At 52.2% G+C, this 12,815-nt stretch overlaps 1 protein-coding gene across 1 annotated transcript; it reads right to left on the bottom strand.

Moving 5' to 3' along the window:
• Nucleotides 1-1,035: 1,035 nt before the first annotated feature.
• LOC110570445 (CMRF35-like molecule 8) lies at nucleotides 1,036-12,376 on the bottom strand. The gene is made up of 8 exons (XM_021678472.1): nucleotides 12,207-12,376; nucleotides 9,578-9,916; nucleotides 8,702-8,870; nucleotides 6,390-6,484; nucleotides 3,283-3,320; nucleotides 2,731-2,829; nucleotides 1,718-1,881; nucleotides 1,036-1,495 (listed from the first exon to the last, which is right to left on the bottom strand). Exons 1-7 carry the CDS (start codon nucleotides 12,265-12,267, stop codon nucleotides 1,747-1,749), a joined length of 936 nt encoding a protein of 311 aa, XP_021534147.1. The 5' UTR covers nucleotides 12,268-12,376; the 3' UTR covers nucleotides 1,036-1,495; nucleotides 1,718-1,746.
• Between the last annotated feature and the right edge of the window lie 439 nt (nucleotides 12,377-12,815).

Raw genomic sequence — 12,815 nt, 5'->3', positions numbered from 1 at the left:
GGAAAACTGGATGTCTACATGCAAAAGAATTAAGTTGGTCCCTTACCTAAAAGCATATACAAAAACAAACTCAAAATGGATCAAAGACCTAAATATAGGACATAAATCTATAAAACTCATAGAACGAAACATAGGGCAAAAGCTTCACAACATTGACTTCAGCAATGATTTTTTGGATCTAACCCAAAAGGCAAAAGCAACAAAAGAAAAAATAGACAAATAGGACATCAAGAAAATTAAAGTTTTGTGCATCAGGGGTGCCTGGGTGGCTCAGTCCATAGAGCATCTGCCTTCGGCTCAGGTCATGATCCCAGGGTCCTGGGATCGAACCCTGCATCGGGCTCCTTGATCAGTGGGGAGTCTGCTTCTCCCTTTCCCTCTGCCTCTCCTCACTCTGGTGCTTGCTTGCTCTCCCTCTTTCTCTCAGATAAATAAATAAAATCTTTAAAAAAATAAAGTTTTGTGCATCAAAGATGTATCAACAGAATAAAAAGGCAATCTACAGAATGAGAGAAAATATTTTCAAATTATATATCTGATAAGGGATTATTATCCAGAATAAATAGACAACTAAAATTCAACAACAAAAAAACTCATTTCAAAACTGGACAAAGGACTTGAATAGACATTTCCAAAGAAGACACAGAGCTGGCCAACGAGCACATGAAAAGATGCTCGCCATTGCTCATCGCTGGGGAAATGCCAATCAAAATTACAATGATACACCACATCCATTAGGATGGCTACTATCAAAAGAAACAAACAAAAACAGAAAACAAGTGTTGGAGAGCATGTGGGGAAATTGGAAGCCTTGTGCACTGCTGGTGGGAATGTAAAATGGTGCAGCTGCTGTGGAAAGACAGGATGGCAGTTCCTCAAAAGCTTAAAAATAGATTTTTTTAATGATTCAGCAATTCCACTTCTGGGTATATATCTAAAAGAATTGAAAGCAGGGTTTCAAAGAGATATTTATATACCATGTTCATAGCAACATATTCACAATAGCTAAAACACAGAAACCAACCAAGTGTCCATCGATGGATGAGAGGATGAGCATAGTGTGCTGTATCCCACAATGGACTACTATTCAGCCTTCAAAAGGGAGGAGCTTTCTTTAATACAGAATTGTGGGCACAGAGGAGGCATGGCTTAAATAACTTTTTTCTTCTCTCCGAAGATATTTTAAACTGTACTGATATCTCTTAATATTAAAAGTAAAGTTATCTAAGAGTCCAGAGGAATGTGCCACTGGTTCTGGAACCATGGGCAAGCCTCTGCTCTCTGGGCCTCAGCATCCTTGTCCATGAGACAAGGGAGACTCCATCTTCAGGGCTTTTGTGTTCTCCCGATCCCTCCGCTGGTTGTCCCCATGCTGCAGAGATCCAGACACTTCCATGGAGCTGTGATTTATAAAGGTATTTGCAGGTACCATCCCACGCGGGTCACGTCTTTTCCTGGAGCCACACAGGACTGAGCTCCTGCCCTCCACACATAGCTGGAAGGAAGCAGAGAAGAGAGGAAAGATGTGACAAGAGCCTGTGGGATGGAGGGTTCCTACAGCTCCCCATTGGAATCCGACTCCCACTCCTCCCCAGCGAAGCCAGTCAGGCTGATGGCGCCTAGCTGCCTTGTTAGTGACCCTCAAGGGGAGCAGGCTGAGGGGGACACGGGTGAGGGCTGAGGGGGCTGGTCCTGGGCTTCTGTGGCCCACAGAGACCTCCAGATGGTGGGGCTGGTGACACAGGCTTATGTCTTCTTAATCACACTGTACTGTGTCTCCTCCTCCAGGGTCCTCTGGGAGCGAATCCTGTTGGCCTTAAAATCCCCACTCTGGAGGTCAAATACCATGGACGTGTAGTGAAGTTCTTCCCTGGGAGCCTTCTGCAGAGAGAGAGAGACGGGAGGCTCAGGGAGAGGGGGGAGAAGCACGGGCCCCCAGCTCAGGATGGAGACGGGGAACCCCCGAGGGGGAGGAGGCTTGGGGCGGGGGGCCTTCACGGTGGGGGTGTCCAGATTTCCCCACTGTCCTGCCCACACCCCTGCTTCACCCCACCTGTGAAAACACAGCACAAAGTCCCAAGCATCAGACCCGGGCACAGGGCTGGGGTGCGGGGGGGAAGAGAATGCCTAGGATCCACTTTGAGATCATTAGTCACCAAGTTAGGAAAACAAGGATGTTGCTAGTCCCAGGCCCACGTGTCTGGTGCTTATCTCCCCCTCATCTTCTCCAACAACTAGTCCCCCAACCTCTCCCTGAACTCTTTCACTAGCAGGTGGGTCTTGACCCCAGTGAGGGGCGGACCTCTTCCATGTTTCACTTTACAGTCTCTGTGCCTAAGGATTGACCTACAGGGGGTCACTGATTCAAAACCTGAAAAGGAGAGTTGATACTGAAGAGATAATGGTACCCAAAACAGTGGGAAATCTCAGGCTTTCACACTGGCATGTGGTATACAGTAGGTCCTTTAAATAAATGCTATGCTTTACTGACTATTGACTCTCACTGACCACCCTGATAGCCCCTTCATCTCCCGCGCCAGCCCCCAGCTACAGTGACACCAAGCTCAGGCAGAATCGACACTTGCCCTACGTTCTGTGTGGCCAGTGCTGAAGAGACACGAGATCAGCAAGCCAGCCCCTCATTTCCCCCTCTGCCTGCTGCCACCCCCCAGGGTGGTACCCCTAGCAGAGCCCAGGACCCCCGCGTGGGAGCCAGGCGCTGGCACTCACCACTGTGCTGTATTCCACCTCCTCCTGCCTCGGGTGCACAGGCTCTTCCCAAAGGGGCCACATCTGCAGCTCCAGATTCGCATAGTGGGGCTCCCCTTGCTGAGTAGCCCAGGTGGGCAGGAGATGGGGGGACTTGGTGGGTGTCCACGGAGCCCCTCCACGGTCCACCCAGAGGGGCCTCTGTTCCTGCCTGTGTGCGGACATCTCCCCCTTCCCTCGATGCCCTGGGTGCCCCAGCCACCCCACCTGCCTCCTCCCTCCCCCACTCTGGTCTTCTCTGGGAAATATTTAACTGCCCCCCAGGTCAGCATCGAAGGGCCCTCCCCCGTTCCACTTTCTATGGGGGGTATGGGTAGGGACAGACTGGCCAGAGCTCGAGACAAGACCCAATGACCAGATCTCCCAGGGATCACTCTCCCTGTTTTGGGCGAGCACCCCACTCCATCCATCGACCATGCACTCAGACCTCCACTGGCCAGTGGGGTTGTTCAAGCCCCCAACATCCTCTGTTCTCCCCGCCAGCCAGCCCGGTACACCTCCAGCCTGTCTTACCTGACTAGGGGTCTGGAGTGGCTCTGGATTCTCACCAGCTAAAGAGACAGGAGAAGAGTTAGGAGTTTGAATCCCAGAACAAGGCAGGAATGGGGATCCTTATGATCCATCGGGAGGAAGGAATTTCCCTAGAGAATTTGGCCCCAGGGACCCGTCGCTTCGGGTCTGCCACTGGGTAGGAGTTCGAGGCTTTGCCGAGAGGATGAATTGGTGAAGAGGGAAAAGACGAATGAATGAGGGGGTGGAGGCGTGGAGAAATAAACTAGCAGGAAGGAAGGCGCACTGGCCTGGGGAGAGTGGCCAAACAAAGCTAGTTCTTAAAACAGTCACTCAAAGAATGTTCCCGGGTGGGAGAAGACAGGTAAAGGACACCCTTTAGAAAGACCTGTCGGCAGGATGAAACAGTTCTGGAGATCTCTTTCACCAAAACATGAATATACTTAACGTCACCGAACTATAAACTCAAGAATGGTGAAAATGACAATTTTCACGGTATGTGCTTTTTACCACAATAAGCAAAAACACAGATCCACAGGCCCTGCCCCAGACGTCCAGAATCAGAATTGCTGGGGATAGGTTTGTGTTTTAGGAAGCCCTAAAATTTTTTCTAATTTAAAAAAAAGAAGAAGAAGAACTGTCCTGTGGAGACCTAGAATTGTTTCAAACCAGGAGAGGTCACGGGGGTCATCTGCTCCAGTCCCCTGGCCTGGGGGGGCTGTCCCGCACATTCAGGACACCGTGTGGCTTGGGGGGATCACAGCTCAGGGCACACAACCTTGGGCTCCTGGCACCTGCAGTTTGCTCTGCAAGCGTCCTGCTGCTGAGTCAGGCTCTGTGCACCCCTGGCCCTTGCCACCCGGAGCCCCAGGAGCGGGTGGGCCGCCCGGGATGCACATCACAAGACCGTGTAGCTGCACGGACATCACCGGGGAAGGAATGTGGATGGGAGCCAGCTGGACAGGAAGCACGCTGAGGGTGGAGCTCCGTCTACCCCGGTCACAACGGTGTCGCCCAGAGCCTGTCACAGCAGGCGATGGGGACAGCAATGCTGTGTGTGTGACAGAGGGAGGGAGGGAGTGAATGAGCGAGTGAATGACAAACAGGCTGATGGGGCCACACCGCCAGCCAGCGGGTGTGATGGGGCAGGCATCAGTCTGCCGGAGAGGGGAGGGGACGGTGAGGGGACAGGAGCTGAGACTCGCAGGGCTGGGGAGGGAGAGTCAGGATATTTGAACACAAGGCTTTTCTCTTGTTACAGAGGTTCAGTGAAGCAAGGTGTAATCCCCCCCACACATGCACACACACCATTAAACTCTGCAGTAAGAGACTTCTAGAACATTTCATGGCAGGGAAAATGATACAACAGGTTAAGTGCAAAAAAAAAAAAAGCATTGAAAAACAACTGGGGGGCCCCTAAGTGGCTCAGTCGGTTGAGCGTTTGACTCTTGATTTTGGCTCAGGTCATGATCTCAAGGTAGTGCGATGGAGCCCCGTACTGGGCTCAGTGCTCAATAGGGAGTCTGCTTGAGGATTCTCTCCTTCTCCCTCTGCCCCTCCTGCGACATGTGCCTGGACACATGCTCTCTCTCTCCCTCAAATAATTAAATTTAATTAAAAAAAAAAAAAGAAAAGCAGCTAGAAGGACACACCTCATATGTCAGTGGTTGTATTTCTCCGAGTGGTGGGAGTGTTCTTTCTTATTTATTATGGGGGATTTATTTCTTCTTTGTGCTTTTACTTATTTTTTTGAACCATCTTATATCCCTTTTCTAGAAGGGAGGTTCTCTAGGTGAAAGGGCGGAGACATCTGAGGCAATCGGGGCTGGGAAAATCCCCCCTGGGGAGGCCCACACCGCATGGGCCCGAGTGAGGGTGGAGGGCCCTCAAAAGTGATGTGGGAGAAGCAGATGGGGAAGATGATGTGGTTTTCCTTCCCTATGTCAGGCACACACATGCCAGGGCTGACTTCTCTTCTAAAGGCCTGACCCCCACCGTGGGGAGGGGCCGTGGGAGGCAAGAGCTCAGGGTGGCTGGGCCTCCCCTCCCCGCTCTCCCGCCCTGAGCATGCGCCTGCTCCCAGAACACTGCCTTTGTGGAGTACACACCCCTCGTCCCCTGAGGCTGGACAAAGATTCCCCTGAGAACCGGCTGCTCAAAAAGTTTCAGAACAAGAAGGAAATGTAAGGCTCACACTCCAACTCAGGCAGAAATCTGAGCTCCTTCGGGTGACAGCCTCTGGCCAGCAACAAGAAGGTCACGTCTGCCTTCTTCTGTGCCTCATTTTATTTAATTGGCTCGTTGAGTTTCTTGAGCCCCTACTTACTGAGTGCCGGACAGGGTGCTGGGTGCACCCCACATGTTCTCTCTTTTAATCTGAGCCCAGAGGAGAGCAAGTGGGGCCCGGGGTGCCCAAAGCATCTGGGGTGCCCTTAGTGGCTGCAGATATTAAACAATATGTTAATTTAACAAATACTGACTATGTGCCTTCTCGAGTTACTCCCTGATCTTGAGGATTAGCCCAGGCTGGTGGGGAGATGGGCAAGGAGGTAGGTGGGGACAATCTGCAGTGAAAAGGGCATGATGGTGCATGTCCAGAGGTGCAGCCGGGAGGGGCCCCCCAGTTACTTTCAGGGAGCCAGCAGAAGGAGCCAGAAGAAAAGAAGTCAGAGGGCCAGGAGGCCCACTAGGAGTGAGCCAGCAAAAGAAGGCAAGGAAGGCACTCCAGGGGCCCAGAGCAAATGCAGAAGGGGAGACTGATGTCATAGCTCCCGCCAGGTTGTAGGAAGTTGGGATCAGCTGCCGTCCGGAGTGTTAACGATGGGCAAGGAGTGGGCGGGACTGGTTGTGGAGACACCTGGACTTTTGAGGATGTCATGGAAGGGTTTTAAACAGAAGAGGGTGACGGCTTCACAGACAACCTTCTAGGGAGCCCCCCCAGCCTGTACCATAGCGGGGACACCCCCTCTGGGGTCTAGCCTCTAGGGTCAGCCAGGATGTGTAGACTGAGGGTATGCATGTGATGCCCATTTTGGGGAACAAGGACACAAAGCCTAGAAAACGAGAGGGTGTGCCGGCCCACCCCCCAACCTGGCCGGGGACTGACTCACATTTGATCCGTCTGCGAACCATCCTCCAGGCCAGCAGCGAGCTGCCCCCCAGCAGAAGCAGCAGAAGTGCCAACAAGGAGAGGAGTACTTGGAGCCTAGAGGGGGACACAGGGCAGTGTTGAGCAGGCGAGGAGCTTGCAGTGCCCCCCCTTATTTGCAGTAGATAGATAAGGTCACATTTCAAAAAAAAAATAGCATAGTCTCCTTTCTACACACAAGCAGTGTATTTTAGAAACTTCCAGAGGCTCTTTATTCAGAAACAAGAAAATATAAATGTACATTATTTTCCTCCTTCTTTCACACAAAGGAGGCAAAATACACTACTATATTTCTACCTAGCAGTACATCGTGGACATCTCTCCATCTCTGTGCATGAAGAAGACCCCACTCGTTTTCACAGCTGCTTACCATTCCATGGCATGGACAGACCATCACTTATTGAATTCTTCCCTCTTCATTGGCATTTCCCCCAGTCTCTTGTAATTACAAACACTGCTGCAAAAAAACTGCCTTATAACTCTGCCATTTCTTTCTCTCTCTCTTTTTTTTAAGATTTATTTATTTATTTTGAGAGAGAGAGAGAAAGAGAGAGAATCTCAAGCAGACTCTTTGTTGCATGTGGAGCCGGGCACAGGGCTCAATCCCACAACCCTGAGATCATGACCTGAGCTGAAATCAAGAGTCGGACGCTCAACTGACTGAGCCACCCAGGTGCCTGGTAGCTCTGTCATTTCTCCTGTGAACAAGCCACAGCAGATGGGAAGATGACTTTGGGTCCCTCACTTGCTAGGCTAGGCACTCCTTTTATGTCTGCCTTCATAATGTTCTAGTCTTTTCCTTAACGATGCACCTCGTCCCCCACATACAGCAAGCTGCACAGAACCTAGCTCTGCCCCGTGTGTGTATCTGCAGTCAGTTCTGGAAGTAGTGTGTTCGGGGCTTGAATTTCACCTTGCCTGATGTTAAGATTGCCACTTGGGTTGACAGGAGGCCTGTGGAAGGGCTTCGGGGTGTCATATAATAAAGAATCTGAATGGGGGCGCCTGGCGGGCTCAGTAGGTACAGCATGGGACTCTTGATTGCAGGGTCGTGAGTTTGAGCCCCACGCTGGGTGTAGAGATGACTTAAAAAAAAGATCTGGTTGGCCTTTGCCCCTGGCTTCTGGAAAGAAGGCTCTAAATCCTTGGGATTTCCCTAATAGTAGGTGTGCCTTTGTTATTCAAGGACCCCTTGGATCACACCTGAGTTTATGCTAAGAGATGAGGTGAGTCAGGGTTGGGGCTGGTCACCAGAAGGACCAACCCCACGATTATAGAGACTTGAGGCTCTGAGCCAGCCTGAAATTCAGGGAGCAGAGTGGGGCTGGGGATTGAGTTCAATCACGTGACCAATGATTCAACCAATCATGGTAAGGAACCCCACTAAGAATTCTGGGCACCAGAGCTTGCAGGAGCTTCACGGTTGGTGAGCACATCGATGTCCCAGGAGGGTGATGTGCCCCAACTCCCCTGGGAGTCAGCAGGGAAGCTCTGCTCTCAGGACTGACCCTCCCAGACCTCACCCTATGTGTCTTTTCATTGACTGGTCCTGGCCTTTATCCTTTATGATAAAACCATATTTGTCAGTACAGCGAGCGTTTTCCTGCATTCGGTGAGCTATCTAGCAGATTAAGGACCCAAGGGGGTCATAGGAACTCCCAAATTCATAACCAGTTGGCCAGAAACGTGATGGCCTAGGGATCCCCAAAGTGCTCTGGCATCCGAAGTCAGGCAGTCTTATGGGGCTGAGCCCTCTGCCTTCGGGGTCTGTGCTAACTCCAGGTGGTCAGTTCCAGGTTTGAATCCCAGGACACAAGGTGGTGCCAGGATAAGGAGTCTGAGAACCTCCGAAATGGTTTACACCTGCGCATATTTTTCTGGAGAGAGAGTCTATAAACACTGTGGGATTCTCCTGGGGGTTTGTGCCCCAAAAGGTCAAGAACTGCAGGTTTAGAAGGAAGAACCCAAGACTCTGAGTCACATAAACCTGGGCTGAAGCCCAGCCTGCCTCCCATAGCTATGTGACCCAGTGAATCACTTAACCTCTCTGAGCCCCCCTGTCTGCTCCTCTAGAACACGGGGGCAGTAATGGGACCGGGTTCTGGTGAAATGAGAACATGCACAGAGGGCATGTAGCAGGTGCCTGTTAGGATCATTGGCCCTCGCTGAAGTTCCTTTCCTTCCATCCCCACCGAAGCTTCTCCCCGGCCCTGGAGCAACTCCTGAGGAGAGGGCCCACCTCCGGGTCGGGGGACAGGGGACAGGGCACCTTACCCCAGGCCCTGGCTCGGCGGGAATTCCTCCTGGCTGCTTGCACTGCGGGTGGCTCCCACGGCGGTTGGGGCAGCGGAGGAGGGCTGGGTCGGCATGATCATAATTTTAGCTGTGCTTTTCGACATCTGGGTTACAGTGATGCTGACAGGTGGGGTGGATGTTTTTGCTGCTGTGGAAACACAAATCAAACTCAGGATAGCTCTCTCAGACTCTCCCACTACTTGCCAAGACCTTGGGGTTTGATTTCACACAAAATGCTCACTCAGGGTTGGGGCAGGATGGAGGACCCCGGGGGCCAAAATCTCCCCAGGGCTCTCCTGAGCCAAGTGAGCGTTTCTGAACAGGGCACGGGCACTGCCCGCCCCCAACAGTCCTGATTCCATCCTGCGGAGGAGGGTCAGGACCTTGGGAGAGCCCCTAGGTCACCCCTGGACTCCAGCTTCGTACCCCCCCCGGCCACAGCCACAGGCTGCCTGCCCGAGACCTCTGTCTAACCTGCAAATCTGACCACCTAGCTGGAGCTCCGGCTGCACCCAGCACCTTCACCGCCAGGCGGGCGCCACCTGCCTCTCTGCTCGGCTCCCACCCTCCCACAGCGTGGCTCTGGGTGTCCGCAGGGCTGGCACCAGGCTCTCCCTCTCTCCTTTGCACACTGTCTTCTCAAGGCTGAGCAGAGGGGCCAGCTTCTCCACGAAGCCTCCCCGACTCTCTCTTTCCTACTACTACCTGCCTTAAACACACACACACACACACACACATACACACACTCAGAGTTTGCTCCAAGCCTCTGACTTGATTCCTGCCTCATCCAATCCAACCTGAGACCCTGCAGGCAGCCCTGGTGCTGGCGCTGGGGGAGGGGGGTCCACAGCTCACCTGGGGTCACAGACACCACAACACGGAAGGTGTGGTCGAACACAAATCCTGGCAGTCCTGATGATGTATCGATCCCACACCGGTATGTTCCTGCATCATCCTCTGTGAGGCTCTCCAAGGTCACTGTGAAGGTGAGGTTGGCGGGATGGTCCCTGATGGACACACGGCCGTTCCTCACTTCTCTGTCTGCCTCCTTGGTCTTTACAGTACTCCACACACATGGGCTCTTGCACCAGTATTTGGCAATCTCTCTGAATTTCTCCTCGTACTGACACTGCACGCTCAGGGATCCCCCCACGGTGCCCGTCACGGACGTGGGGCCACTTAGAGATGAACAACCTGGAAAACACAGCCGAGTGTGGTCCCTTACCAGATGGGCCTGGGTCAGGGGCGTCCTGGGAATCACCCCCCAAAGTTGCCCCATCTCATATTGGTCACCCCCCTCCTTTGCTGTCACCCCCAAGATTTTTTTTTTTTATCACAGCAGCCCCTTCCTCCAGACCCCAGCCTCCTTTCTGGCTGCTCAGGGTCATGAAATCTTATCCCAGTAAACCCCAGATGAACAAGTGAATCCTCCAACTTAGGAAGTCAGAAGAGGAACACATGCATATCACCCTGGGAGAAAGAAAGAGTAAGGTCAGAGTAGAAATTAGTGAATTAGGAAACAGAAAAACAGTGGAATTAGCATATACATTGGAAAACTGATTTTTTATATGGGAGTGACAAACATTCTGGTGGTAGCCAAATCAAGAAAAACAGGAGGAGACGCACATACACAATTCATAAGAAAAATAACCAGGGTTATTTGCAAGCCTCTACCAGTAAGTCTGTAAACTTAGATGAAACCAGTGATTTTCTATATTTAGGAAAATATAAATTACCAGTATTAGCCCAGAATATATTTCTTTTTAATGTAGACCAGTGAAGATGTGTGTTATCAAGGAGACCTTTCCTGGTGATAAGTATGTGAGGTGCAACGTATATCAAAACATCACATTGTAGGGCGCCTGCGTGGCTCAGCTGGTTAAGCGACTGCCTTCGGCTCAGGTCATGATCCTGGAGTCCCGGGATGGAGTCCCATATTGGGCTCCTTGCTCGGCAGGGGGTCTGCTTCTCCCTCTGACCCTCCCCCCTCTCATGTGCTCTCTTTATCTCATTCTCTCTCTCAAATAAACAAATAAAATCTTTAAAAAAAAAACCAAACAAACAAACAAACAAAAAAACCCCATCACATTGTACACCATAAATATGCACAATTTTTATTTGGTAGCTATACCTCAATAAAGCTGGGGGTTAATCCAAAACAAAAAAGTTGTCTTCCAAAAAAAAAAAAAAAAGAGTAAAACCCAGTTTTGTAAATTGGTTTTCTCAAACCTTCAAGGAACAAACATTTGTAGAGAATATAGAAGCAGGGAAACCTCCCTAATTCTCTTCATGAAAGCAGCATGATATATTGAGACTAAAATCTGGCCCGAATTTCTTGATATAATTCACCACCTTAATAGTTCAAAGAAGAAAAAATAGTCATCTCCATAGATAATGAAAAAGCATCCAACACCCATTGCTACTGTTTATAAAAACCACTTTGTAAAGAGACAAAAACGGACGCCTTCTTCACGCTTAATGGGAAACACTGGGCACCTGCCCTCGTCAGGGACAAGGCAGGGATGGTGCCTGCCACCTCCGTCCCGGGCATCATTCTGGCCGTACCAGCGTGTGGCCGATGAGAGAAACAAAGGGGACAAGCAGATATCCCGAAGGAACCACAAACTCCCACTGCAGACAGATCTCATGAAACACAAGGACACCCTAGAGGGTAAGGGACAGACAAGCCGTGCCAGGGTGACCTGCTTCCACATTAATACACAAAAGGAATAGCTTTCCTGTGGACAACTAGTTAGCAAATAGAGCCAGAGAAAACATGCAATTTATCATCAAAACAACCAAAAGGATTTTAAATATCCCAGGGATAGACCTGATGAGGCTGTGCATGCCTGTGTGCAGTGGGCTCCTGAGAGACACAGAAGCTGGATCCCCAGAAACAGGGAGCCCTCTGCTCGCTGGAGAAGCTCTCCTCCCTTCCCTCCCCATGCCTTCTCTGCCCTCCCCTTCATCCCCACCACCTTCCCCTCTGCTCTGGCCCCATCTCCCTGTCTTGGGGAGACAGAGGCCCTGGCCCTCGGGTCTGGCCCCTAGAGCTGCCCTGGCTACACACCTCCGTGTCCCCAACACCGTGGCCTGCTCCCGCCAGTCCCCAGCCCTCCCGCACACCCTGCACCAAACACCGGCCTCTCCCCTCGGTAAGCTCAGCAGCCACTCTTCCACTCACTCTGCCGCCACCTGCTTTCTCCTCCTTCTTCCCGTAATAATTCATCCGAAACTTCCCACAAAGCCCCTCTGGGCACCCCGCTGTGGCTCAGGGAAGGTGGGGTGCATGACCCTGAGTCATGCCTGGCCCCTCCAGGGTGCAGTCCTTCCATCTGTCCACATCCGTGCTGGACAGAGCGCACCTTGCTCTGAGATCTGTGCGGAGCGCAGACTCGAGTGCTGACCCACCGCCACCTCCCCTGCAGCCCTGCCCCCCATAGCCTCCCTCCCCGGGGAAGACTCAGTCCGGGCAGCCCCTCACCTGGGCCCCAGAGAAACAGTAGAGCCCAAGGCAGCCACACGACCCAGCCCTGCCCAGTCATCCCTCCTGCACAGACATCACCCGCAACAGCACCAGGCAGCTTCAGGCCCCTTCAGGGAGGAGGATCAAGTCTCCAAGTCTTCCACTTCTGCTTTTCTTTGTGCCCCTGCTTCCTGGTTCAGTATCTTCAGGTTCTGTTCTTAGAGCTGGTCAGAAAATGAAGGACATCGAGGGAGCAAAACCTCTGGGGACCATGATGGGCTGAGACCCCGAGGACCTAGGCACCCTCCGACCCATCCCAGCTGTGTCACAGATCCCAGAGGTCTTTCCAGTGCCGGGACCCCTGCTCCCCCACAGTGCCGCGGGCCTGCGCCCCGCCCCCCCTTCCATCACACCCCAAGACCACAGAGCCTGGCTTCCTTCCTTCTGGGCCCAGTAATTCCTCTGGTTTCTTTGTGGTCAGGGTGAGCACCCGGTGGGGCGGAGCCAGGGCCAGCGTCCTTCTCCAGCCTTGGTTGCACCCGCAGTGAGGTTGCCCCAGGGAGCTCCCCTTCTATGAGCCCCCAGCTCAAGGCCCAGACCCCCAAGCTGGAACAGTGACCTCAGAGC

The sequence above is a fragment of the Neomonachus schauinslandi genome, chromosome 15 (assembly GCF_002201575.2).
Source record: "Neomonachus schauinslandi chromosome 15, ASM220157v2, whole genome shotgun sequence".
NCBI lineage: Eukaryota > Metazoa > Chordata > Mammalia > Carnivora > Phocidae > Neomonachus > Neomonachus schauinslandi.
Note: the sequence above shows the minus strand (reverse complement) of the source record. Positions and strands in the feature narration are given on the sequence as shown.

Coding starts and splice junctions, on each gene's coding strand:
- LOC110570445 (XM_021678472.1), bottom strand. CDS start 12,267: ATGACTGGGCAGGGCTGGGTCGTGTGGCTGCCTTGGGCTCTACTGTTT. Junction 9,917..12,206: donor ACTGTTTCTCTGGGGCCCAG/GTGAGGGGCTGC, acceptor TGTGTTTTCCAG/GTTGTTCATCTCTAAGTGGC. Junction 1,882..2,730: donor AGGTGGAATACAGCACAGTG/GTGAGTGCCAGC, acceptor CTCTCTCTGCAG/AAGGCTCCCAGGGAAGAACT.